Below are 27800 nucleotides of genomic sequence, written 5' to 3'. Positions count from 1 at the left end.
GGGGGCGGCGGGGCCCGCGGGTCTGGCCGCGGGCGCGCAAGGGGCGCGGATGGCGGGGAGTGCGGAGTGAGGTCCCGCGCGGCCGGGCTGGGCCAGCGCTAGATGGAGTGATGCATGAGCGAGACGGGGAGGTTTTAACCTTCAGGGGGAGGAGCCCCGTTTAACTACAGGCATTTGTTCTAGGGCAGGTCACTTTAATCTCTTTAGCTTTAAACTGTCCAACTCGCAACTCGCTTTTCTCTATAAGGGATCTTTACCACTTCCCTGCCTATGCGGCCGGAGCGCCGTGCCTCTCCCCAGCAGAGACAGCCGCCTTGCAGGCACTGCCCAGATTGCTTCCGACACCCTTAAAATAATACTGTTAGTAATAAGTGGATTTGCTTTTGGTTTTTGTTGATTTTTTTTTCTTCTTTAAAAAAAAAAAAAAAGCTCCTTGTTCCTTTCTGTGTGGAATAAACACCTGCAAACTCCCCCAGGCAGCCCGGCGCCCCTGCCATGGATTCCTTTAAAGGTGGAATGAATTTGGAGAGACTGCCTGAGAGCTTGAGACCCCAACCCTCCCATGACATGGCTTCCAGCTTCCATTTGCAAAGATCCTCGGAACCCAGAGACCCGATCGACAACTCAGCCAGTGAATCCTCCGACACGGAGGTGCCAGGTAACCCTGTAACCCTCCCCCTCCCCGCGCCCCCCGCGCCCGGCCCGCTCCCCCCGCGCTGCCTCCCCCTCCCCACCGCGCCTTCCTGCGCGGGGCGGCCGGGGGTGCTCAGCCTGCGCCCCCGCGCAGCCGGGGGCTCTGGAGGGACCGGGGTGAGCAGGGCTGCCGGTGATCGCGGCGGCTCCATCCCAGCCGAGCCCCGGGAACCGGAGCGGGGCCCCGGGGCCCTCCTGGAGCTGCCTCCCCCACCGTGCCCGGCGCTGACAGCGCGCCCGGGGGACGCATGGCTCCGTGGTCCCATCCCAGAGCTGCTCTCTTTCATTTATTTTATTTATTTTTAAATAAAAAACTGTCGTTATTAATTGATGGGGTCGGGAGGAAGGGGGGGTTCTTCGGGGAGTGCGGTTTTGCCGGATGTTTCTGAAATAATGTCAGCTTTTGCCCGGGTTTATTTTCCAGCTCGGGTGGTGCAGAGATGGAAAAAGATCTCTCTGTCAGCGAAAAAAAAAATTTTTTTAGAAAGAAAGGGCAGGCAGAGCCGGAGAGGCAGCGTAGGGCCAAGGCAGGCAGCGCGGGCCGCCGCGGAGGGGATGTGCGCGGCCGCGGAGAGGTTTTGCGTGGGGGCTGAGCGCTTTCCCCGCAGGAAAAGGGAAAGATCCCCATGCCCTGACCACCGTGTGCGAGGGCTACAGGGAACGCTGTGCTCTTCAGATTGCATTTAACTAAAACAACAACGTTTTTAGAATGACAAGGGAAAGGTAGAAGAGAGGAACAAAAGCTTAAAGAAGGAGTGTGATATTCCTTCTCCAGCAAGACTGTTTCAGAAGGAGTTTATGTTTTATGTCATTTTAGTTTTCTAATAGCTATTGTTGCTCTTGGGAATTTTAACCTGGAGAGTGGCTGTTGTAAGAGTCGGTCCCGAAGTGGCACTCGGTGATAAAGAAGGTTTGGGTTGTGCCTCCCGGCCTGATTCGCAAACAAAGTTAGAGACCGGCGTCTGGAAGGGACTCTGAGATTAGAGGGGATTATTGGAGATTAGAGAGGGAGATTTGCTCCATTTTGCCCTACCCCTGTGTGTGACCCCTCGGTGCTGCCGGAGGGCTGAGGAGCTGCCTGCTTTTCTTCTCCGAGAACCTGCAAAATACCTTTAGATTTTATTTTTTTAATGGGGAAAAAAATTAGTTACAAAATCCGATTAAAGATGCCTTGCCTCATGATTCTGATTCGCAAACAAAGTTAGAGACCGGCGTCTGGAAGGGACTCTGAGATTAGAGGGGATTATTGGAGATTAGAGAGGGAGATTTGCTCCATTTTGCCCTACCCCTGTGTGTGACCCCTCGGTGCTGCCGGAGGGCTGAGGAGCTGCCTGCTTTTCTTCTCCGAGAACCTGCAAAATACCTTTAGATTTTATTTTTTTAATGGGGCGAAAAAAAAATAGTTACAAAAACTGATTAAAGATGCCTTGCCTCATGATTAGGAATTGTATCACAGCCCTGCGCTGAGGCCGGATTTTTAGGGAGGACCGGGAGAGTTAAAGCCGGGACCGCTGCCGCTTCCCGATCGCCCCTGCTCCCTCTGGGCCCGGTTTATCCGAGCCGTTCGCGGCCGAAAGCGGCACGATTTGTTTTGGCGTGATTGGGGTGATTTTTGTTTCTGTTTCGCCGCCGCCGCCGGGCCATGCGGCTCGGCCGGTCTGGGACCCGGGGCCTGGGGCGATGGGTCTGTCTGAGCGGCCTGGGATTCCCTGCAAACCCCCAGGGCCATCGGCCCCTTTGGGGGTCCACTGAGCACCCTCAGCCCTCTGCCTGTGCAGGGCTCCCAGCAAGGTGCGATCCAAGGGTGACTTTGCAAGGACGAGTCCTGCGGGGCTCAGGATTCAGCACGCGATTATTTTTAGACGCCGCTTACCTCGCAGAGGTCGGGGCTGTAGAAATGCCCCCGGGCCCGCCGGCGGCGGGAGAAAACCCTCCGAAGGGGGTTTAAAAAAAAACAACAACAAAAAAAAACTCTTTAAAGGAGGAGAGAAAAAGTTCCAAAGGAGAAAACTCGCGGCGGGTTTTCCCTTCTGGAGCAGCAGCAGGACCGAGGCCGGGCTTGGCCGCGGCCCCCGGCCCTGCCCGGCCCGGCCGCCCCTTCCCCGCGCCGCCGGGCCCAGCCGGGCTGCGCTTCGGTTCAGGGCCTTCAGAGCCTCTCCGAGCGCTCCAGCCGGGACAAAGCGGGCCGAAACCGGGCTGGGAGAGCCAGAGAGCCCGTTGCGAAATAGGAGAGGGGGCTCGCAGGGCCGGTATAGAATTCCTGCTCCCAGCCCGCGCAAATCCCGGCCGAGAAAACCCTCCTGGGTGGTTTCTTTTTTCTTTCCTTCTTCCGATATGATTTTTGCGGAGGGCTTCGCTCAGCCCTGTGTTAAAATAAATACCAAAATCCTAAAAGATGAAGAATAAAATAATTATGAAAAGAGAATGAAGTGGGGGAGCGGAGAGGGGCCTTTTGCAATTAATTGCTCCTGGATTTTCCACCCTTGCCCTTCCAAAGTTTCCTGTCGCGGCCGAGCACAACAAAGACAATGGAGCAAAGATCACGCCTTGGTTTGGAGGGAGCGAGAAGGTGCCGTAGAAAGGCGGAGCGGCCCGTGATACAGGGACCCCGCACCCCGCGAATGCAGTCACCCATCGGGGCCGCTCTGGGGGTCCCTCCTGCTGCATCCCCGGGTGCCCTGGGCTCGGCAGGGCTCCTGCTCCTTCCCCAGCCGCGCCGGGAAAGGCCGGGATGGGCTGCGGGGACTCTCTGGGTGCAGGGCCCAGCGGGACACGAGTGGGTGTCCCCACGCGTGCCTCCAGTGGGGTGGGCAGCGCTGGGCGCGGGGCGGGGGTGTCTGCCTTTGTGTGCCTGTACTGGGGGAAAAACTAAAGCAAAAAACCACGAAACAAAACCAAATAAACCAACCATCCCCAACCCGACCCCTCGCAGAAAAAGAGCGTAGCGGCGAGCAGAAAAACGAAGACGGGGCCGCCGACGACCCGGCCAAGAAGAAGAAGCAGCGGCGGCAGCGGACGCACTTCACCAGCCAGCAGCTGCAGGAGCTGGAGGCCACCTTCCAGCGAAACCGCTACCCCGACATGAGCATGCGGGAGGAGATCGCCGTCTGGACCAACCTCACCGAGCCCCGAGTCCGGGTAAGAGGGGCTGCAGCTCCGCCGGAGCGTGGGGGGCTCGGGGGAGCTGCCCCTTCTGGGACAGCGCTGCGACGGCTTGCTCTGGGCTGGGTTTTAGTGACCAAAACTGGGATCCAGGTCGGAGAGGAGAAATTCTGCTCTCGGACAAGGAGAGATGCCGCCCGGAGCGGGCAGCGACCGCCGGCCTTGCGCTGGGGACCGGTTCGAAAAGCGGGCGGCGAGCGGTGCAGGGAGCAGGAAAGGCCGGGTGGGGAAGGGTCTGACTGTGGGGGGATAACCCTCCGGACTGCAGGGAGAGCGTCGCAAGGATGGAGCAAAATCCCATCCCAGCAATTTCCCCTTGCTCTGGTTATTCCCAGTAAGCGCCACGGCCGTCTCCCAACAAACCACTGCCCCTCGCTATGGCGGCAGCGGGATGGCGAGCTCCATCCTGCCCGCACCGCGCGTCCCCCGCGGCCGCGGGCTGCTGGTGGAGGCCGAGAGACACAGACTTGTACCGCGGAGCGCTCCATTTTTACACGCCTCGGAGCCTATGCCACCATATATACATATATATATATATATATATATATATATACACACACACATATACATATATATATATACACACCATATACATATATATATATATACACATATACATATATTTATATATTTATATATATGGTGTCTATATACACATACAGTATATATATGTATATATATGTGTGTGTGTGCATGTGCATATATATAAATATAATATATATATATATGAACCCCTCTTAGCCAGACTCGAGGGGTTGGGTAATGTTGGTGTACACGGCGAGAAACTTATATGTGTGTGTGTTTGTATGTGTATATGAATGCGCATATATATATATACACACACATATATATATGTATGCGTGTGTGTGTGTGTTGTGCTTCGGCAGTTCCTTAGAGAGATTTATGAGTGAAAGATCCTGGCAAAGAAGGAGAGGGCCGAAGCGGCTCGGTCTCTGTGTCTCGGCTTGCCCACCTCCCAAGTGCTTTTTCCCACCCGAGACATTTCCCCGCGCGGTTTCAGCAGTGGTCACACACCGCGGGACCGTGGGCTAAGCACAGAAGGGAACGGGAACTGCGCAGCGGAGCCCCACCGCACGGAAAATCCACTTTTTCTTTTTTGCTTTTCGTTTTTTTGTTTTTGACTTGGCAATTAAACCCTGAGTGACCAAATCGGATTACAGAGATTCTGCTTTAAACATTTGAAAAGTAAACACCCATCTGAAACAATTGCGTCTGAAAGCATTGTCTTAATTGAGTTTAAAACAAAACAAAGCCTGAGCATTAATACTGGTTGAATATTTCAGGGAACAAATATAACTAAAATATGAGTTGCAATTAACATAATTTCGTTCTCCTTCTGTGTGGAGATGTTTGGGTTTGATGTTTTGAGATGGCAGATTGCAAATCTAACCTTAATTTGCTATGAGGGCCTTCCTTTAAAATGTCTAGGAGCCATAATTAAAACTATTACCCTCATTTTCAGGAAATTCCTGTCTGGAAGCACCTTCCGAGGAGTATATTACAGGTTTTGAACATGTTGGCTTTCGTTTCCTATTTATACAGGATTCTTTTTATTATTGTTATTTTTTAAAATAGACTCCGCCATCCGTTCCCCCACGGAGTTTCCATCCTTGAGCCCGGTATTTAATAATAGTTGTGCCATTTCTGCGCCGGGAGGGGAGGCCCCAGGAGCCGCCCCCCGCCCCCACCCCGGCTCCGGAGGGAGCGCAGCCTGCGCGGGGCCGGGGCCCCGGTGTCCGCAGGGAGCTCCAGGGCCCCGGCTCGCTGCGAGAAATCCGGCCTGCGGTGCGGAGGATGCTGCAAGGGAGGCTCGCAGGCTGGGCGCAGGCAGCGGCAGCAGGATGCAGATTTTTAACCAATTTTTAAAGATTTTTGAAGCTGCCCGGCTTCAATCGGGGGGATTCAAATGCTTTCCGAAGGCTCTATGTATAGATAGGTAGATAGATAGATAGATAGATAGATAGATAGATAGATAGACATGATTTTATATATATTATTACGTATAAAATAATCAGAGACTGGAACCGTTCTCGCATCAAACATCGGGACCAGCCCCTCTCTTCTGTTTCCTGGTTAGGGCAGTAAATTCTCATTAGATATAAAGGCAGAGGCTGCATCTATCCGAGGGCAATGGGGGGATTGATTTTTTTTTTTTTTTTAACCTAAACATACTAATCTAATCCCTTTTTTTATGATCTGTAACAGGGGGCTTTTATTACACAGCATTAGCGTTCGGAAACGCGGCAGAGCCGGGGCGAGCCGGCCCTAATCAGAGCGGGCCGTGTCTGCGCCCCCCGTCTGGCTCCGGGAAGGGGCGGCGGGGGCGCGGAGACCCGCGCAGGCACAGGGCGGCTGCGCGCATCCCGCCGGCGCATCCCGCTGAGCGCGGAGGGATGCGCGCAGAGCCCGCCGTGCGCGCAGGCAGCCCGCGGAGCGGGGGGCGGGCGGTGCGGGGCGCGGAGCCCGCTCGGGGCTCCCGGAGGAGCTGGCCGGGCCGGGGGAGCGGGACCCTGCGCTCCCAGCGGAGGGGTGGGGTGGGGTGGGGGGCTGCTGCGGCCCCGCACTCACCCAGACGTGTCGCTCCCCCCTCCCCACGCAGGTTTGGTTCAAGAACCGCCGAGCCAAGTGGAGAAAGCGGGAGCGGAACCAGCAGATGGACCTGTGCAAGAACGGCTACGTGCCCCAGTTCAGCGGGCTGATGCAGCCCTACGACGACATGTACGCCGGCTACCCCTACAACAACTGGGCCACCAAAAGCCTCACCCCGGCGCCGCTCTCCACCAAGAGCTTCACCTTCTTCAACTCCATGAGCCCCCTGTCGTCGCAGTCCATGTTCTCGGCGCCCAGCAGCATCCCCTCCATGAACATGCCCTCCAGTATGGGCCACTCGGCCGTGCCGGGCATGGCCAACTCCGGCCTCAACAACATCAACAACATCAGCGGCTCCTCGCTCAACTCGGCCATGTCCTCGCCCGCCTGTCCCTACGGGCCGCCGGGCTCGCCCTACAGCGTCTACCGGGACACTTGCAACTCCAGCTTAGCCAGCCTCAGACTGAAATCAAAGCAGCACTCCAGTTTCGGCTACAGCAGTTTGCAAAGCCCCGGCTCTAGTTTAAACGCCTGTCAGTACAACAGTTGACGGACTTGACACAAACCACCTCCGACAAAGCACCGCCGACAAAGCAAAGCAGAAGCAAAGCGACGTTTAACGGAAAAGAAAAAAAAAATATTAAACCCGATGATGATTAAAAGTAAAACCCAAGCAAGTGAGAGAGGGAAAAAAAATAAAATATAGCACACACCCTCCCCCCCCGCTCCCCCAAAAAAGCCCCAAAAACTCCGCGGACTTCGACTGTCTAGGAAAAAAAAAATAGCAAAACAACGATGCAACCAACAAAACAGCGCTTTAAAAATATTTTTTAAAAATTTTAAAAAAAGTCTATTACTCCGTCTAAAACCGTAAACAGACCAGAAAACTTTTGCAAGAGACACCGAAATCTGGTACATGGATGAGTTGCAATTTTTTTCTCTGGATTATGCGGGTTGTATGTGTTTACTTGAACTTGCACAGGAGCCGGTAAGGCGGCCGCTGCCCCGCGGGGAGGGCGGCAGGAGGGGACGCCTCGGTGGTGAGAGCTGGTGGGACGGTTCTTGGCCGCTTGTCGCACGGGAAGAGTTTGGTTAATGTTTACCACTGAGAAACAGAATCACACTCGGAAAAAAAAAAAAAAGGTTGGGGGAAGAGGGGAGGGAAAAAAAAACCAAATCGCAGAGTAGAATCTGCAGGGGGAAAAATGGTTGAAATATTAGGTATGAAACTATTAAAATAATAATGACAAGGGTCAACCACTTATATAAGGTTATATTTATATCTACCGTTGCATTGTGCCGGATCATTGTCCTTGGCCGTTGAATAAACTGTTTTTAAAATGCATGATTCTTGATGTTTTTTCTTTAGTTGGAAGCTCTAATCCAGTCATTCCTGATACTAAGCAGCTCAAGGTTCCTACCTCTTCATCCTTTCCAAAAGACTGCAGTATCCCCGGTTGTGAGAGAGCACAGAAACCCTTCAGCAATGCGAAAACTGTTCATCTTTTTCCCCATCCAAAGTCTTATCCTGATAATGAAATTATCATTCACCTTTATTTAAATGCAGGGGGTGTTTTTTCTCTTTGAAAAGTAAAACGGAAAACCAACCCCCGTTTATAAAGTCTCGAAAACAAGACGAAAAATGGTTTGTTATGAAGTGATTTCAGATACTGCATCTCTGCTAGAGAAACAGAGAGCCTCGGCGTCCGGAAAGGTTCTTAGCAAAGCTGAAAACGTTCCTTGTTTTTCTAAATGTGAAGGAAAAACAAGGAACCAAAAAATTTCTTAAGGTGTTATTATCTTAAGGTGTTATTATGTAAATATAGATACTTTTACAAGTGCTTGTTGGAAAAAAATAAAAACAACAAACAAAACATGGAAATTATAAATATGATTTTTATTAATACGCATACAAAAGGCATATGAAGTTTAATTGCAGGCATATTTGTTGCTTATTTTTGTCGATACTTATTACCTGTAGATGACAAAGAGACATAAAATGCACACGGTACTTCTTTCCCAGTGTATTTCACACCTGTGGTAAACGTTACGCTGGATGTTTCAATTATGCTGTTGTGGATAAGGATGCAGTATATATATTGTTTTATAAGTTATGTTTTGTGATTTTTTTTTCAAAATTAAGAGCATGGGAATAAAAAAGAAAACTTAAAAAAAAAAACCTAAACGGAAAACGAAATCTAGAAATGCCTTTAATGTTCTTTTCTGGCTGTGTTTAAGAGAGCAACTAAACAAGAAGAAAAGCAACTTGCCGTCCCTCTCCCGGTGGTGACATTTGACATTTTGGGGAGGTCCCCGCGTTTCCCCCGGTAGTTGCGCCGTGTCCCCGCGTCCCCCCCAGCGTCCCGACAGGGAAGGAGCCCCGGGGCAGCCCTGGCAGAGGAAACCTTCCCCAGCTCCAATTTTATGGCAGAGTGTTAGGGCTGTGTGCCGGAGCTGGGGATCCAGCCCTCCTTGCCGCTCATCGCTGCGTCCCTCCAAATCCCAGCGTGATGGGGTTTTTCCTCCCCAAAGAGCTAACTCCAAATCCCAGCGTGCTGGGGTTTTTCCTCCCCAAAGAGTTAACTCCAAATCCCAGTGTGGTGGGGTTTTTCCTCCCCAAAGTGCTAACTCCAAATCCCAGCGTGCTGGGGTTTTTCCTGCCCAGAGTTAACCCCGCACCCTGCAGCCCCCGCGGTGGCCGCAGCCCTGGCACTGCTCCTTCTCCCGCAGCCGCTCGTCCCGTTTCCCTAAAGTGCGTTTTTCTCTTGTTTCTCCAAATTCCCCGACATTCTGAATTTTAAAGTTTGTTCGATTAATTTTCCCTCTCCTTTAAGTTTTTGCAAGCACAAACCCCTCTGATTTAATTGCTATTTATCTACTATTTATTAACTATTGCGATTACTATTAATAGTAATAGTTTTGTCCCAAATGCCATAACTGATACAAGGAATCAATGAAATATCCGGAGCCACCGCCGGGGCCCTTTCCCGGCCCAAGCGCGCTGTTTGCGCGGCCGCGGATGGCCCCGCTCCCCGAGGATCGCAGTTCTCTGTGTCCCGGGCTGGGGGCTGCGCTGGGGCTTTGTTCCGAGTCTGCTCCATCCCTCACCACAGCCACGGCAGTGTCACCAGAGCAGCACAAGGACTGATTTTCCCTCATTTTCCAGGCGGGAGGGATCTGCCAGCCCTCCGCTGGGATTTTAGCCAGGATTTTAGGTGCTCGTTTTCCCCTGTTCCTGGAGGTAGCACCATTAGCCCGAAATCCGAGCGCGGCGTTCGCGTTTTGCCAAACCCTGCCCCAGGTTTCAGTTGCTGTCGGAGCCCTGAACCACCCAGCCCCTCCCGAAGCTGTGTGCAGGAAAGGGGGGACCAGGGACACAGCCTGCTGTCCCTCAGCAGTGTCCCCCCGCCCTGGGACTGTCCCACCGAAAGCTGATCTGCTGCTGCTGGGCGACATTTGGGCATCTTGACACATTTATGGCTCAGGGAAAGGAAAATTCCAGGGAGACACCGAGCAGAAAGCAGCTCCTTCACCTTCGCCGTGCACTTTTACGGATGCCTTGCTTCCAGCAGCCTTTGGGTCTGCCCCACAATGGTTAGAGCTTGAATTATTCGGGGTTTTGGAGTGTTTGAGGCGCGGCTTTGGGCTGCTTTGCCCAAGCACATTTTCCTGAGCCTGCCTTTGGAGGTGCCCAGGTGTGTGCCCACGCTGGGGGCAGCGAGGCAGGCTGTCATTTAATGGTTCATTACTCCCCGCAGTCCCCACGGGGGGAGGGCAGTATAAAATACCGCTCGCCACCCTTCTCACTCTGGTTTTTGAACTCCCCTTGCCGGCATCTGGCTGGTGGGTGTTTCCACACACCGGAGGCGATGGTTTTCCATCCCTCGCCCTGCACATTCCTCCCGGTGGTTTCCAGTGCGTGAAGCCCGAGCTGGAGCTGCTGGAGCTGCATCGCTTCCATCCCGAGAGGCTCCATCCCGGTGGGACCCTGCTGCACGGAGTCCCCAGCCTTCTGCCGGCTCATTGCAGGCTTTGTCAAGGCAAGCAGATCCTTGGAGCCAGAGAAATACCGGAATCAAGTTTTCCATTTGTTCTGGGCGTGCTGGCTTACCTATTAGCATTTCCAAAGCAAAGCTGCCTGGGGAGAGCTTTGCCTGGGTTTGCTTGGGAATGCTGCGTGGTCCCGAGAGGTCCCAGACCAGCCCAGGAGTGGCTGCACAGTGGAGCTCTGGTTGCACCAGCCCAGACGAGGTTCACAAATGCTTTATGCCTCAGACCGTTCAAGATTAAATGTCTTCTAATAAAAAGCTGTGGTCAGTTTAATTCTAAATTGCATACTTCTCTATATCTGTGGCCTGGAACTCAGCAAACTAAGCAAAGTCCTATTTAAATTAATAGGATGCTTCAGTACTGATTTTAATGGGGTTTTGTATAATAAAAATAACACCTAGAAATGCCCTAACATTTTGCTGCAATCTTGCAACAAAAGTCAGTGGAACTGGGATAATAAAAATACAGGTTTTATATGAAACCTATGAAGGGTTTGTCATTAACTTCAGTGGCACAGTTTCAGGCCTTATTATTTTAGTATATGCTTGTATAAGTAAAAATTATCAATTAAATGAGAATCTGGGACTTTTCTGTTTCAATGTGGCAACTTGCATATGAAATATTTAGTTTGATGTTATCAAAACAGCCAAATATACCAACTTATAAACCAGCCCGTATACAAAGACTGAGAACAAACAAAAACACAAAACTACACAGTGTTTTTGCTCAGTTTGCCCATCAAACAAAGCTGAGCTGTTACTTCTAAGAAAATGCTTCATACCCTCCTTTAATCTATGAAAGGGAACAGTTCTCTGCTCAGCCTCATAGAAAACAGTAAAAACCTCCTTCAAAGTAAAATATATTTTAATTAACAGAGCTGCAAAATAAAATCCACAGCTATGCAGCAAGCCTCCTCTGTGGCTCACCATTGTGTGAACTGCTTGGACAAGCTGCTCTTATTAACAAGCCATGGGCTACCCTCTGTTCCAAACTGATTAAGCAGTAAGGCTGCAGGCAGATTTTCTATCAAAAAATGTTTCAATGGCATCCAGCCTGTTCTTCTGCAGAATGATGGGGTTTTTTACAGGAAAAAATAATTTGTTTATCCTCAATTCAAATTTCTTTAATGAAGAAAGCGAACGCACAACAATTTTATTTACCAAATAACTTCCCAACAAATAAAAATTCTCATAGGAAATAAAAAGAAGAAAAATGAAAGAACATATGCATTTGATTTTTTCCCCCTTCTTCACTCAACCATTTCTTGCAGAAAGCCAGGTAACCATGTTCAGTCTCTGCTAGAGACAAGCAAATTTGCTCACAAATCTTCCCAGGAGATCAGTGGAGCTGAGCGAAGGCTTGTGCCCGGGGGCGAACCCCGCCGATGTAAATGAGCAGCCCAGAAGCAGCTCCTCCCGACACCTCTGCTGATGCAGCCCTGCCATCCACGGCAGCCTGCCATTCCTCCCCGGAATAACATGTAAAACAGCACTCGCTCCGGGTTGCTAATTCAAGTCTTGCAGAGCAACTTCAGACCTCCCCCGTCAGAAAAAAAATCCCAGAAAAGCTATGTGTTAATATGCAAAACCCAAAAATCTGACCTAGTATGAGCAGGGACAAAGTAGTAGCTGTCCCCCAGAAGCACAAAGTAATTTATATTACAGGGTTCAAAGTGATACATGCCTGGGTATAGGAGATTAGCAGTGGGATTTTCAAAAGCCCTATGTGAGTAAGGACCAGATTAAAAAAAAAATGAAAAAAGAAAAAAAAAGATTCACTGAAATAAGCCCTGGTGTGAGATTTTCCTAGAAGTGAGTTAGGCACCTGGGATTTAGACACTAAGGGTGAGACTTTTAGAGGGATTTAGATGTCTGAAGATACAGCTAAGTACATAGTGGGATCTTTGAAAGCACCCAGTACCAGTGTCTACAGAGGTTTCTGCTCTGGCTCCTTCTGAGGCTCCATTAACTGCCTGGGTGAAACTGTGAGAACCCAAAGCCCTTCCAAAGGCTGGCTCTTGGCATTTGGGCGCCCTCAAAAATTCCCATTCTCCCTCCACTCCCTTCTTTTATTTTTTTCCCAGAAAGTCTAGAAGGAGAGTTCACTCTTTTAAGAGCTAATTCAGGAAAGTACTTAAGCACACAAGGAAATTACTCAGTGAAACGCTTCTAGGCATGAGGTGAAGCCCTGATCTCAGGGAGAGCAGCTGGAGATCTGTCACTGGCTGCAGAGCAGTGGGGCTGTGGTCCGTGGGTAACCATGGAGCCATGGTTACAGCCAGCAGATTAAAGTCGCTTACATTTAAGCATAAAGTTAAGCAAGGTGCAGAAAGCATTTTGGAGAGTTGTGCTCTCACCATCCCTGTTTTAAGTCAAACCCCAAATTTAATCTTATGGTCTCACAAAGCAAGACCCCACACTCTAAACATTTACAGGGACAGGTTTTGAACCTTTGACAGAAAACCTGGAAAGCAGATGAGAAGATTGGGGGCCAGCCTGCTTCCCCCTCCCAGGGTACACAGGCATCAGCCTCCTCTCCCTGCTCTGGAGAAGGCAGCAGCTTTGGGGAGCATCCCAAAGTAGGTTCAGAAGTGGAGTCTGGGGCTGGAATGTCCTGCACAAATCTCCCTCCACCCACCTACAGACCATGAGCTAAACCTCCCCAGGCAGAGGCAGGCACCTCTGCTGGTCACATTTGCAGGGGTCATCATCTGGAAAATGCAGAAACTGCCAGCCCATGCTCCTGTCTGCTGTCCTGACCTGGACCCACCCCATTATTTGTCCACACCCCGAGCTCTGCCACCACAGACACCCTCTCATTCCAAGGCTCCCCCTGCTGTGTCTATTGATCAGTTTTACTTTTCTCCCCCACACACCTGTCCTGTTCCTCACCTGTCTATCTCATACCAATAATGGTCTACTGCAGTTCTACCTGCAGATGTGATTTAACCACTGGTTACATACCTCACTCTGTTCTATGTATCTTCATCTATCTGATCTCTGATCTGAAATTGTAACTATGAATTACATTACTTATCTCCATGCACCCTCTGAGCTCTCTGCAATAGCTCCTCTAGATGGACATATTTCACTTGTTGATCTCCACCTTCAATCCCCTCATTTAGCCAACCCTGCTCCCCCACTGCCAACAAAACCATCTAACTTTAGAATACATAAACCTGACCACTCCAGCCCTGACATATTTACCTAATCTTCTTTCTTGTGGTTTAACACAGTTTAGTATCAGCTAAATAAAAATGTATCACACATTTCCACCCATTCCTCTAAGATGCAAGGTTAAGATTCAGTCAGAGACAGGGTTCAGGCTTATGGCTTAGAGTTAGGTCAAAGGTTTGCTGGAATTAGATAGAGATTGGTTTAAAGTTAGGATGTAGTTGGTTCAGCTTTTAGCATTATGTTTGGTTTGCAGCTGGGTTTGGGTGAAGCATGGCTTAGGTGTAGGATAGGATTGGTATCAGGGTCAGTGGGAGATCTCAGTTTGTGCTAGGATTAGGTAGTGGATGCAGTTTTAGGTGAGGTCAGGGGTTTGGATTAGTGCTGTGTTTAATACTTTTGCTTTAGATTTGCATTAGTGCTATGTTAGAATAAGCATTAAGCTAAGAGTTGTATTTGTGTCAGAATTTAGAATTAGTGTTAGTTTTAGGATTGATTTGGGAGTCACATGTCAGCCTTGATCATGTAATCTCTCTATGCTTATTTCTTGTGCAAACAGATCTGTTCTCTTTCTGTCCATCTAATTTTCCCTCCTACACACCCCTGTAGGTGTTCATAGCTGAGTTTCATAACAGTTAATAATCCATTTTCCCCATGTTTTCTCATTTACCTGACCTCCTAGCCTGTTTTGCATACATTCATGTCTCACACACCTAATCTATCTCCCATACACTAATCACTCTCATCCTTTCTTACAGCACTAATGTATTCACCCTTCTGATTTTGCCTGTCATGCCCAAGACACCAATGCAACTACTGCCACGATTAACAATATTTTTTCTATTTCTTTTATACATACTCATTAAGGTAGCGCCTGTGACTACTTACCTACCTAATTAATCTGATGCAAATTTCAATTAATCTCTCTGGATTTTCATAGTACATCCCAAACTATATATTTTCATCTCCCTCCTTGTTCCATCCATATTCATTTCTCTGCTCACTCGTACCCACTCTGATGAGCTTCCTGGTACCCACTCATCTGAATGTGCACCCACATCCTTCTTCATCAATCATCCTGTCCAGGATTTACTCTTCCATTAAGCATCTTTCTAATTTGTACCATCAGGCTAATTTCTCAACACTCCCAGCTCATGAATACTCCTCTGTCTCCTTATCTACCCAATAGCTGGTCCAACCTGTTAGCTTGCTAATTGTTCCAAGCTTGTTCTTTTTCAGCATAATCTCTTCATTCTGCGTGAATTTATATGCAATATATTTACTCCATTACTATTTTACCTCACTCCTCCTTAAGTGCTTTTTTGCTTTTTCTCATATCTACTCCCCTCTCCTGTCTGTACACTTTATATTTTTTTTTGTGTGCATTGATCCCATGCTTTCTCCAGTCCCCTGTGTCTTGTACATCCCCTTTTCACAGTTCCCTGTCTGTGTGTTTGCAGGGAGTCTCGATCACCAGATACCCTCTCTATGGGAGCTGCTCATCTGTTATTCTATTCTCTGCTCATCTATTAACTCTGCTATTGTTCTTCTTTTATCTGTTCCTCCCTCTATCTACATTCCCCATAATCAATGCCCCATTCACCCTATCAGCACATTTTTATTGCCACGTGTTTATTCCATTCTTCCAGCTATCTTTCCATTCCTTTACCCAGACAACACATATTCTGTCTGTTGTTAACTTGTCACTCTGAATCTAATCTCTTTCTCTCTTGGCCTTTAATTTATTAATTTGTTCTCTACAGCTTTATAGAGTCAACATTTCTAGTTAATATGAGCTCCTCTGATAATTCAGACAGTATATACATCCATCTCTTCATCCACCCACCATCTGATTTCTACTCAGCTGAACCAGCCTCAGAATAATCCCAATGTATTCCTAGTACTTCCAGTGGATCACCTTTTCCTTGCTACATCCATTTTCCTGTGTTAGATATGTTAGCACCACTGCTGTTCATGTCACTGGAATTTACGTAGCCAAACATCTCTTTACATCCCTAAACATGTCAACAGACACAGCAACAGTTCATGTGTCCATTTGTTCCCTACATTTCCCTGTTTTCTACTCTCCCTGTACTTATTTCCTTGCTACCTAGTACAGCAACAGACTTACAATACCTGCTTTCCATATTTCAATCTATCCAGATTACATTTACTCCACTTCAATTCCCAGCCATCCAGCAATTACTTTATCTACCCAGTCCAGGTTTCTTGTTCCATATTTATGTGTTCCACACCCATAAAACAAACCAATACCTGACACACAGACACCTATTTGCTCATTTTAACATGGCCATCAGGTTCAGGTGTGCTGCAGTCCATTCCATGTGGTTTGGTTTTCTCTGTCAAATTAATTTCCTTCCTTCCTTCCTTCCTTCCTTCCTTCCTTCCTTCCTTCCTTCCTTCCTTCCTTCCTTCCCCTACCTGTACATTTTAATTTCTGTTTTATAGCAAATCCAGCCAGCCCCTCTTCTGTTCCCATATTCATCCCACGGGGTCACCATGCAGCTCATCAGCTCCTTATTCCCAGCTCCACTGCTCAGCCATCCATCCATCCATCCATCCATCCATCATCCATCCCTCCCTCCATCCATCCATCCATCCATCCATCCATCCATCCATCCATCCATCAACCCTCCCTCCCCCCTCCACCCACCATCCCTCCACCAATCCATCCATCCCTCCATCCATCCATCCATCCATCCATCCCTCCATCCACCCAGGCAGGCCTTGTTCAAGACCACCCTTTCCCCTGGCTAGGCCACCTCGTCCATATCACATGCACAGGCTTTCCCTCCACCATCACATCTTCTGCATTAATATCAAATTATCCACCCTCTGCACAGACTCTGTATATCTGTATAATTATGCCAATTGTTCTAATTTATCCCTCTCCCATGTACCTGTGTACCTCTACCCATTTAATTATGTATGTTTGTCTCTACTATCCATCAGTTTACCCCACAAAATCCATCACCCAGCACATGGGGCCATCTGATCTGGGTGCCCAATGCACTCTGTTTCATTAGACAAGAGGTAATTCAGTTCCACATCACTTCAGCACTCCCAGTGACCCAGCCTTGTATCACACAGATGGCCAGGGGTACAGAAAGCAAGGATGGATATCATCTGAGTAAATGTCATGCAACCCCACGAATCTCAGAGCAGAAATAACAGTTGTGAACAGGTAGAAGTTTGCTTCTGCCGAGCTGGGGGGGTCGGGGCCCAACAAAAGGAGGAAAAGTGAAAAGTCCATGTTGGGAACAGACAAAATAATCATCTCTGCATCAGTGAAAAGTGTGATTCACTGTGTGGGGTTTTTTGTCATCATACTGTCAGGGTAAGAGAAGTCATATCAAAGGCTCAGCTCTCTTTCTTGCAAGTTTTGTTTCCTGTTTTCCTTTGGCACTCAGAATCTTTCCATGACCAGGTGAGTTTAAACCTGCCTGCAGCCATTGTTGGGGAGTTTCTGTCCAGTAAAATTGGTGTCTTGTTCTTACTCTTTTTTTTTTCCTGCTCAGATTCTGGACCCCGATCTGGGTTCAAACAAAAGCCTCATAGGACCAATCTGCATGGCTGAGTGGGGAAAACCTCTGAAGCCCTGAGTTTGGAAGTGTTCAGACCCAGGAATTTGAATGATGAGGATGCTGAGCTGTAGGATTTGGTTTTGAACGTTTCGCTGTTATTTTATTTATTCTCATTTACTCTCCAAAATCAAACCAGTACCCTTTGCTGCCAAAAATATTTGGGATCAGTGAACCATCAGGTGGCAATGACTGACAGAGCAGATTTGGAAGCACAAGGGGTTATGCTTCCAAGTGCCATGGAGGGAGCTGAGGACTGGGATGCCCCAGGAGGCTTTCCTGAGTCCTTGCAAGCCGCACACGTGGCAGGAACTGGGGGAGTGGAGGGCAGGAGTCGGGAAACTCTTGGGAAAGTGTCATAAATACCTCTCAGTATTCCCCGAGATAGCAGAGCTCCTACATGCACTGCTGGCTGCAATCACCAGCCCCTGTGAGAAATTGTTTGTCTTGCTCTTTGCATTAGGTAAATGCCCAACCCGAAGTCACTGATAACACCAGACACCAAAAAAAAAGGAAAAAACCGAAGAAAAAAAAAAGCCAAAAACAACCCAGAGACAAGGTCTCCTTGGGCCCCCAATCAGCAACAAAAAAGGCAGCAACCAGACAGCCATTTAGTGAACATCTCAAAGCTATCTACCGTCTGCTGGAGGGGCTTTAAAGGCATCAGATTTGTGTGTTTGGCTCAAGCCAAGTGAATTGTAGTCTAAAGCTTTTCCTTGAATTCAAGGCTGTGTTTACTGCAGTCAGGGCGAGGGGAAGGAGGCAACCCCAAAGCCCTCCCTCCTCCTCTTCCCCCACCCTGCAAGCCCCAGGCTTGAAACTTGATTTAAAAAAAAAAATACAAGATTGAATTTCAGTTTGCAGGATTAGGGAGATGACTTTTAGGGGCTGCTTGTTGGAAAAAAAGGAAAGCAAAGCAGCTGGGAGGGATTAGGCTGAGCTGGCGTCTGCACTTTCAACTGATTCAATTTTGCTCCACAAGACATTGTATCTGAGCCTTTCTGGAGACTATTCAAAGCAAATCATTTTCATTTTACCATTTGGTAAGTGATCAGAGTCTATTTTTAGTGTCTTGGAAGCGTCGGGGGTTTTCTCTCTATCCTTTTCTTTTCTTTTAATTTCTTTTCTTTTTTTTTTTTCTTTTTTTTTTTTCCTTTTTTTTTTTTTTTTCTGTCTCCACGTTCTTCTACAATTGAATATCTGCATTTGGGGCATCAAGAACAGGCATGTTTGGAGGGAATGTTTACCACAGCCAGCAGCTTAAATTTATTTTATGCCTCACTTACAGAAGAAAGGGCACCAGAGAGAGAGGTTGGACCTGGCAGGGCTGTCAAACCACTCTCCCAAAAAGTCTCCCAGAGTCCAGACTCTGCATCAGTTTGGGTGTTTTTTTGGGTGATTCCTCATGATTCTGGCAGATCCCAGCAGCTCTACGTGGGGCTGTTAGCAGTGGTTGGGGTCCCGTGCCCAGGAGCTGTTGAGCAGGGGGGGACCTGGGATATATTCAAGGGTACAAGCTGATGTTTTTCCTGGAAATCCCCCCTTCCTACTCCCTCTATAAGGTTAATTTTACAACTCAGAGGTGTTTTGTAACTTCTTTGTTACTTTGGTTGCATTTTTCATTGAAAAAAAACGAAATCGGAAAACCTTCTTGAAAATAAGCAAAGAAAGAAAAAGTCTTACCACCTGGGAGAAAGGCTTCTCCATTCAGTTTAAATTCAGTTTTTCCACATTTTGTTTTTTTTCTTAATTTCACTTTACTGCAAACAAAGAAGTTTGAAGCTTTCTTTCTTTCTTTCTTTCTTTCTTTTTCTTTCTTTCTTTTTTTTTCTTTCTTTCTTTCTTTCTTTCTTTCTTTCTTTCTTTCTTTCTTTCTTTCTTTCTTTCTTTCTTTCTTTCTTTCTTTCTTTCTTTCTTTCTTTCTTTCTTTCTTTCTTTCTTTCTTTCTTTCTTTCTTTCTTTCTTTCTTTCTTTCTTTCTCTGTGTCATTCTTGGAGATGTTTGGTCTGGAACATTGCTGCACAAAATCTGAAATCCTTCCACAGAAAGGGGCACAGGCTGGGTGAGGGTCTCACAGCATCCTCTGGCCCTCCACAAACACAGCAGCTCCCTTCAGCTTTGGGGAGGACGAGGGCTTTGCAACCAATGCTTAAAAGCCTTTCTGTTGCTGGCCTTGCCACAGATTCATTGTGTGCCTTTAGGGCAAGTTGTTTATTGCCTTTGCACCTTCTCTTACATAAAATGCTTGTAGCAGAGAACAGAAAATGATAAATGCTGGGGCATTTTCCACCTCACACTGTATTGCAAAATATTCCCTTGCTCCAGGAGCACGAGTGCCTTCCCTGCTTCCTAACCCAGAGATGGCAGATCAACAATGCAATATCAAAAGCTGCATTTCCAAATCTAACCCTTGGGCAAGAGTCCTTCAGGACGAATATTTTTCCTTCTTTTGTTATATTCTCCAGGATGTTTTTTCTATTAGTGATATGTATAAAGCTCTTGCTTTGCGTAGCAGGGTGCAGATTGAACTCCCAGTCAGGTGGGTGAGTTTATTCAGTTCAGTTTGTAACAGAGGGGAAGGCACTGTCCCTCCCTGAAGGGCATCCCTGGGCAGTGTGGGGTGTTTGGAGGGACACCAGCCCTTTAGGACACACAGGACCACTCACAATGAGCACTTACACTGCAAGATGCAGCTCAAAAGGATGGAGAAAACAAAAAGGAGGAATGTAATAAAACACTCCCTCTGTGCAGGGGGAGAGCAGTGTGTAAAGCCTAAGAGCAGCAGATCCAGAAAACAAGCAGTGTGTGAAGGCAGGGACACCATCCCCTGCCACAAGGACCTTCAGGAAGGTTTGGTGAGATGCTAGGATCAGCTGCTCCTTCACAATGATGAGAAAACCTCTCCCGCCTTGTTCTTGCTGTCCTGGGCTGAGCCTGCAGCCTGGCTGGGTGCTTTGGCCACAGCAATCCTCCACCCTGCAGAGCCAGGCAGCAAGAGCTGAGAGCCACTGTAATAGCAACAGTCCTTTATTCACAAGCTGGAGCAAAAAAGGGATCTGCAGGCAGGGGGAGGGGGGCAAAACTCAACTCATCTTGTAAAAGAGACCCTTAAAAATACCATACATGAAGGCCCTTGCTCAAGGTTTTTGTTTATCAGTCTGCAGTCAGAAGAGGAGAATGCAATAAGTGCGGGGCACTCAGGGAACCGGGGGTAGGAGGGTCTCTTCTAATAAAAAAGAATGGACCTGAACAAAGAAAAAGGTTCTGCTAAACTGGTGGTGGCAGATGGCATCAGCCCCACCATGTTCCCTTTCAATTGCGGGAAAATATAGTAAAGCAATTTAATGAAAACGCTTAAATAAGCAAACAGTGCAGTTAATTGAACCCATATGCATTAGGAAGGAAATCTAAAGTATACTGATTCATTAAGTTTTATATAACTGTAAACCCCCAGAACCTAAGACAGAGTAAGAAGCCATGATGAAGTGCCAGCTAGAAGGGGACCTTCTACCCAGCTCCACTTCGATCTGTTTTGTTATGACAAGAACAAGTGGTTTTAACAAGTACACCATAAATCAGGAGTGTGCACTCCAGCCCAGAGCCTTCCAGGTACCAAACTCTGCTGCAAACTCACATTCCTTTTCCTCTGGTAGACTTTTTTATTTTCCAAGACAGAAATAACTTGGATGCTGCCATCTGAAAAGAAAATAAACAGGGAAGAGCTGGTCCTTGAGGTCTATGTTATATTTTTTTTATTCATGAAAACTTGGTGTTGCACGTGGATGACGCTCCCTGAGACACTTTTAACTGAGGGGTACATGTCCCTCACACCTGCCTTTGGCAGGTAAAACAAACTCCTTTTTTTGGCAGTGAGCATGGTTCCCCAGCTGTGACTTTTGGACAGAAACAGGATAGACAGAAAGCTGGAAAGGCAACTGCTATACCCACAGTTTAAAAACCACCCATAAATAAATTCCTGGGGAGAAAGCAGCTCTGGCACCATTGAAGCAAGTTCAAAAGTTCCCTTTGGTCACAAGAAGGGCAGAACTTCAGATCAGGAGATCAGGAAACCTCTGGGGATGTCCGGTTCAGGATTTGCCTTGTGTGATTTGGAACTGGAGGTATCGACTCTGTGAGCTGCTTTCACTGAGCTCTCCCTGGCTCATGAAACAAGATCCATTCAGTTTTCAGAAAATCTGGTTTACTGCAAATAAAATCTGGCAAGTGATGATGAACTGATCCCAAGGCACAGCTGTGAGCTGGGTTTTGAGCTCTTCAGTGATGCTGATTCAAAGTGTCATTGCAGTGAGCAAAGACCTTCATCCTCAGTGATTTGGGTCTGAAAGGAAGGGGCCCTACAGCCAAGGGTCTCAAGGAAATTGGAAGGGCATCCAGAACATCCAGGATGGTCCAGGAGGTCATCAGTAACCTGTGGAGACACTGAGGCCTTTCCCATCCGTATTCACCTGCTATGTACAACTCAGCAGATGGAGGATGTAACAGGAGAAAAACTACAAAGGCAAGAAATTGCAAAAATTAACTTTTTAGTCATAAAGCTTGACAATTATTTCACAGTGCAATTCTTCTTACTCAGGACTTTCAAAAACCCCAACCACTTAAAAATAAGCACAAAGAAAGCAGACATCTTTGATGAACACGCAGAACATTATGGAAAAAAATATTTATTAAAAAAAACCAATAAAAAAGATAAGCAATTTCGAGCTGAGCCTTCATAGACACTTACAAATGTATTGGGTTTTTTGTCTCTTTACAGGTGGTGCTGTGGGGATCCCAAGGGATAGAGAGTGATGGGGGCATGGAGGTGCTTGGGGTGACCTGACCCTGCCACCCAGAGCACTTCGGCCGTGCTGCAAAATAGATGCAGCCCCATTCTGAAGGGAAAAGTTCTGCTGGTAGGTGACTACTGCAGCCCCTGTTTGAATTTCCTGGATGTCAGGCACAGTTAATGTCAGGGAGACAGAGGCAGAGCTGAATTGTTGGCCCCAATTCAACAAGGCACTTAAGCACAAGCTTAACTGTAAGTACGCACTTAAGTCCCTCCTTATATAGCAGAACATATGTTAACACCTCGCTGAAGCCTGGCTAAGTGCATGCTCAAAGTTAAGCGTCTGCTTAAGAGCTTTGTTGAATCGGGGCTGTTGTTTACTTCCAACAATTGATGTCTCCTGGAATATCCACAGTTAGTTGCAAACCTCACGCATCTGTTTTCTCTTACGATTATTAATCGAGTCATTCTTTAAAAAACACACAACGACGAATCCTTGACAATCTGCAATTGCTGCCTTCAGGAGAGCAGGGAACCAACGAGGCAGGAGCATTTCTATAGAGATGCCTCATGGCCTTCATTTTCCCATTTTATTCTAGGGAGTTTAAGGGCAAGCAACAGTGTTACAAAACAATGTGGAGCCACCAACAATAGAAATTATCTGAAATTCACTTGATTACCAAAAATGTGTTTCCAGTTTTAAGAAATGTAGAGATTGCTGGAATATAAACTTGTAAACGACAAAGTGCTTATGTAGATGTGTGTCAGGTTAATATATATGCATGTAAATCACAATAATATAAAATTGGTCCGATAAATCAAAGAGCTGTGTCAGGAAATCTTGAGCTGTTGCAGGTAGCAGAAGGGACATTTCAGGGAAATTAAGGTAAATCACAATTTGTGTTGTTTACAGTTATTCCCATTCCCAAGATGATGAGCCTCCAAAGAAACAATGCTCCTTGTTAAAATGGACTGTAATGAGTCTGGAGTGTCAGGATGCTCTCAGGAATGACAGACAGGTAAGGCACAGAGCAACGTTTTGGTGCCCACTCACCTTTTCTTAATGTTTATTTTCTTTTGCCTGGTTGTTGGGCGTCTGTCCCATGCTCTGCTCCCCTTTGGGAACAGGGCTGCTCCCTCTGTTTCTCCAGGCAGGTGTCCACATCTCCACTAGGTCCCAGGGCAGATCTGGGGACAGGCTGAGGCGCCGCAGTGTCCCCAGAGGGGCGGGTGGCCACCCCAGCTGCAGCTCCTCTGCCCGGGGCTCAGGGCTGTCACCAGCTGTCCTGGCCCTGCTGCATTTCCCAGCAATGCTGGAGACTGAGACCACAATAGAAGGAAATCACTAAAGCTGAATTGCTCCAAGTAAGTCCTCAGCAGGGTCTGACTGGTAAATATTTAACAAGGAGAACTCCCTATCCTCTCCTGGTACGTATTAAACTAATACATTTATTTTAACAAGGGAAACGGTTTCCCCAAGCTCCTGCTCAATTTGAGCCCTTGACTTCTACAAAAGCCTCAGTAAGGCTGGCTTCCTGGGGCTCAGTAATTCACTGGGACTAAACGAGAGATGGCTCTGAGCCATGAACTTGGAGTCTGGAGGTGACAGGACCTCCCCAAGGTTGGGGAGAGCTCAGTACTGGGGTTTCCATTCCCACCTGCCTTCAGAATGGTCCAACACCCACCTCAGGACATCCCTGCCACCACCAGCTTCTGACCACCTCAGCCATCCTGTGGAAGCAGGTTGACTGTACCCCACCAGTTTCCATGTGTTGGAAGCAGTTCTCATGCCAAGTTCTCCCCACAGAAGCTTTGCAAAGCGCCAGCTCCACCAGAACCCATCTCACACCTCTTCCATCCCCAGTCCTTTCTGCTGCCTCTCCCCATGCTCAGATGGAGCCAGCTGCCATGGACATGATGCTGGGAGAGCAAGCAGCTCGCATTCCTTGTCCCCCACCTGGTGATGCTGAGGGTTTACTTCCCCTTGGCTCTGCTCCTTCCTCCATTCCATGGACCAGAGGGGGACTGGCACCCCCTGAGCAGAGGTGCTTTCACCACCAGTGATCCTCTGAGATCCCAAAGCCATTTCTCCTCAGGAAACCCTGCTGAGCCATCTCCTTGTGCCTTCTGACCTGAGCAGGACTTCCCAAAGCCATTTCTCCTCAGGAAACCCTGCTGAGCCATCTCCTCCTAAGCAGGACACACTCACAAATGCAGCCCCACACATGGGAGCTTGGTTCTCCACAAGACCTTCCCACAGGACCTGGGGCTCTGTCCCACTGGGCTGTGTCCCTTTGTGCTCCAGGCAGGAAGGTGGCTGCCCAGTGAATGCTGCCTCTGCAAAACATGCCCTGAACAGCCCACAGGACACGTCCCTGGTGCCACAGCCCACCCATGGGCACCCACAAACTGCACGGCTGCTTCCCATGGCACTGCTGCTGCTGGGGGCCCCAGAGATGGTCCCATCCCTGCAGGCAGTGGAGGCTCTGGTGCTGCTGCCTGAGCCCAGCTGGCAGAGCCCACTGCTGTCCTCAAAGGCTGCAGGCAGGCTCTGTGGCTGCTGGACTCCCTCTAGCTCCCTCTAATATTCTACTATACTATCATTTTATACTAATATTTTTTCAGACTTTCCCTCAAGGAAATAAGAATCTCTGAAAGCAACTCCCAACTTTGCATCTTTGCTCGGAGCCATCCCATGACTCCAGCACTTCCACTCTGACTCACGGGTAGAGGGCAGGTTTGAACAACTGTGGCTGCCTCTGCCAAGGCAATAATGACTCCTGGCATCACAGCCCAAAAGGCTCTGGGAAACTTTCCCTGCTCAGCTTACCCTGGTTGCAATGTGTGAGATGATGTCTGACATTCCCAGGAGAGATGCAGGCACTTGAGGGGGCACAGGGAAGATGTGGGGCCTTGGTGCATTGGGGAGAGCTCCCTGGTTCCACAAAGCATCTTCTGCACGCTTTGGCATCTCTCCCCATGCCTGATGGGTGAGTAGTGCTGGGAGATCCTTTGAGGTGATGCTGAGAGCATGAAAACATCCAACAAAACTTGCTGTGGCCTGAGCATCTGACTTCTTTTCTCCTGCCACTATGATCTGACACATTTACCCCTTATCACCACTAAAACGTGTCTTTAAGTATCCCTTCCCAAATATTCCAGTCTGCCTTCAGTTCTTCCCAATATTTAATAAATGCCCCTCTTGAGAAGGGCTGAGGGGAGACAAGGAATGTTTGCAATGTTTACCTTACCTCACAAGCAAACAGAAAGTCCATCCCTGATCCCATCCCCACCTGTCCCAGCCCACAGCAGGCAGCGAGGTCTTTCCCACTGCCAACAATATCAGTAGGAAAATCCTTTCCACTCTGCTTTTCTGGGATTGTGATTCCAGCAAGCCTTACAGCAGCTTGGCAGTACAGTAAATAAGAAACAGATTTCCAAATGTTTTGATTTACCATCTCTTCTTTGTCGCATCTAAGCCTGGGGGCTGAGGACCTGACTCCAGAAAGTCTCCATCCAGATCACCAACCTGCACCCACAGGCAGAAACCTCACGGTGAGGCAGGACCTGGCACGGGCTCAGCCTGCCTGGGGACATCCCAGGGGAGAGCGTGCCACGCAGAGCTGCAGCTCACCAGGCCAGCAGAAACCCACACGCCTCTGCTCAGAAGTGCCCAGTTCCAGTGCAAAATGGAAAATTGGACAGAAAAGAAGCCTCTGGAGCACATCCCATGCTGAGGGTGGTAAGCCATGAAACATTCACTCAAGTTGCTTCTGTGCTGGTCTGAGCTGTTGTGCTGCTCCTTTCACCATTGTCCCCAGCTGCATTTTCCCCACATGCTCTTTCATACCCATCAGTACTTTAATTAAAATAGTCTCAGAGTGCTGGGACTGATCCTCTCCCCACCTTAGCTCAGTCCAGGATAACTTCATCAGCTGGAACAAGTTCTGGTGCATGGGTGTGCAAGGGCAGCACAAATGGCAGGATTCAGGTACTGATCCCTTTCATAACAGAAAACCCATTTCCAGGACTTTTCCTAATCTTCTTTTAACTGGACTCTCCACTTGTTGAACTAGGGGAGCTCCCACTGAGTTCAAACCCTTCCCTAAAATATTTCTTGAGATGGCTCCAGGTAACACAACTTCATGTATCAGAGCATGATGCTACCTAGGAGCGTCATATCAAGCACAGCATCCCTCTGAAGATTACCTCTTGTGCAGAGTGAGGCTGGACTCCACTCAGTAGCACAATTTTGGAACAAATTTTGAGCCCCTTCTCAAGTGGAAAATCTCTGTGGGATGTAGTTATCTTGCAGAATAAAGGCTGTTTTCCCTGTCTGATTCACCCAGGTGATGACTAAGCTTATGAAGCATTTCTCAGCCCATGTGTCATTCACAGATCTTTCATCCAACACCTTCTCCCAGTACAGGTAAAAACCATACTGCAATTAATGATTGCAGAGGGAACCTCTTCTCTGTCCGTGTCTCACTGCCCAGGGTCTGCAGCCCTGGAGAAACAAGTCATGACCCCTCAAGGAAGTCCTCTGGAGAAGACCAGTCACTGGGCTGCATATAAAACCTCCAAATTTATCCTCATAAATTAATTTTTCTCTTTTGAATACAATATTTCACACATTGCAGATTTGGGGTTTGAACACGTCAGAGTCAGTTAATGGGCTCAGATTAGTCCCAGCCTGGTTTCACCAAAGCCAAAGTGGCAGCAGCAGGAGATGCAGCCTCCAACACCAACATGCCTTTGAGCAGCCCTGTTGTCTGCTGGGCAAGGATGACTTGCAAAGTAGGCAGATAAAGCGTGTGCTTATGAATTTCGTAATGCTGGCACTCAGATGCCGTGGTGCAGGGTAATCCCAGGGATCATGGAGGGAATATTTTGAGGGCAGAGCTTCAAAGCAGTGTCTAGATGCTGCAGGAGCTGATGCTGGCATGGATTTATTTCCCAACTGTCATTTTCTCTACTATTTTCATAGCTACTCCAGCCCGTGTTTTAATCTCAGGTGTCAAAGCAGAGCAAAGCAGATCAGAGGCAGTCAGTGCCATGGCTAGAGGGGACAGTCCCTGCTTCCTATCCATGCGTGAGCCGGACACACCAGGAGGGAGGACCTGGAATTTGTCACCCTCCAAACCAGGCTCACAGTTGCTTCTCATGCTGTTACCCCTTGTGCACGCACTTAAAAACCTGCTAGAGCCTCACAGCAGCATCACAGCTCTGTGTGTGGAGGTGCTGCAGTGTGGTAGGCACAGGCTGGAAAGCAAAACCAGCGTGGGCAGATTCTGTGTGCAGCCCAGAGGTGTCCAAAATCCAGCCATGGACACATGCACACAGTATGTGATCACACAGCAATAAATAAGACAACAGAGTTATGGTGGGCAGTGCTCTGTACTAAGCAGGCAGAGTCCTATGGGGTTATAGGACAAAACCAACATCACCCTGGTGAGTAGATTGGGAAGTAATTAAGAGCAGTTTTACAGGTGCCAGGTCCTGCTGAGCGGTAGACCAGTAAAATTGTGTCTGAGTCTTCTGAGGGGTGGATGTGAGGATGGAACACACAGGCCAAGCTCACGCTGCAGGTGGGACAGTGCCTGCCCATCCCCTCCTCCTCTGGCTCCTGGAGAGCTCAGGGCACTTTACACAGGACCCAATTACCCCTCCCTCCCACGCTGCACATTTGGGATGGCTCCACCTGCTTTGGAGCTGATTCACACA

The 27800-nt window shown here is 48.3% G+C and overlaps 1 protein-coding gene across 1 annotated transcript; it reads left to right on the top strand.

Annotated features, from left to right (window-relative positions):
* Window positions 1-230: 230 nt before the first annotated feature.
* Window positions 231-7058, top strand: PITX1 (paired like homeodomain 1). The gene is made up of 4 exons (XM_039701586.1): window positions 231-360; window positions 477-658; window positions 3626-3831; window positions 6476-7058. Exons 2-4 carry the CDS (start codon window positions 496-498, stop codon window positions 7013-7015), a joined length of 909 nt encoding a protein of 302 aa, XP_039557520.1. The 5' UTR covers window positions 231-360; window positions 477-495; the 3' UTR covers window positions 7016-7058.
* The last annotated feature ends 20742 nt before the right edge of the window (window positions 7059-27800 follow it).

The sequence above is a fragment of the Passer montanus genome, unplaced genomic scaffold (genome assembly GCF_014805655.1).
Source record: "Passer montanus isolate IOZ18808 unplaced genomic scaffold, ASM1480565v1 scaffold15, whole genome shotgun sequence".
NCBI classification, from domain to species: Eukaryota; Metazoa; Chordata; class Aves; order Passeriformes; family Passeridae; genus Passer; species Passer montanus.
Note: the sequence above shows the minus strand (reverse complement) of the source record. Positions and strands in the feature narration are given on the sequence as shown.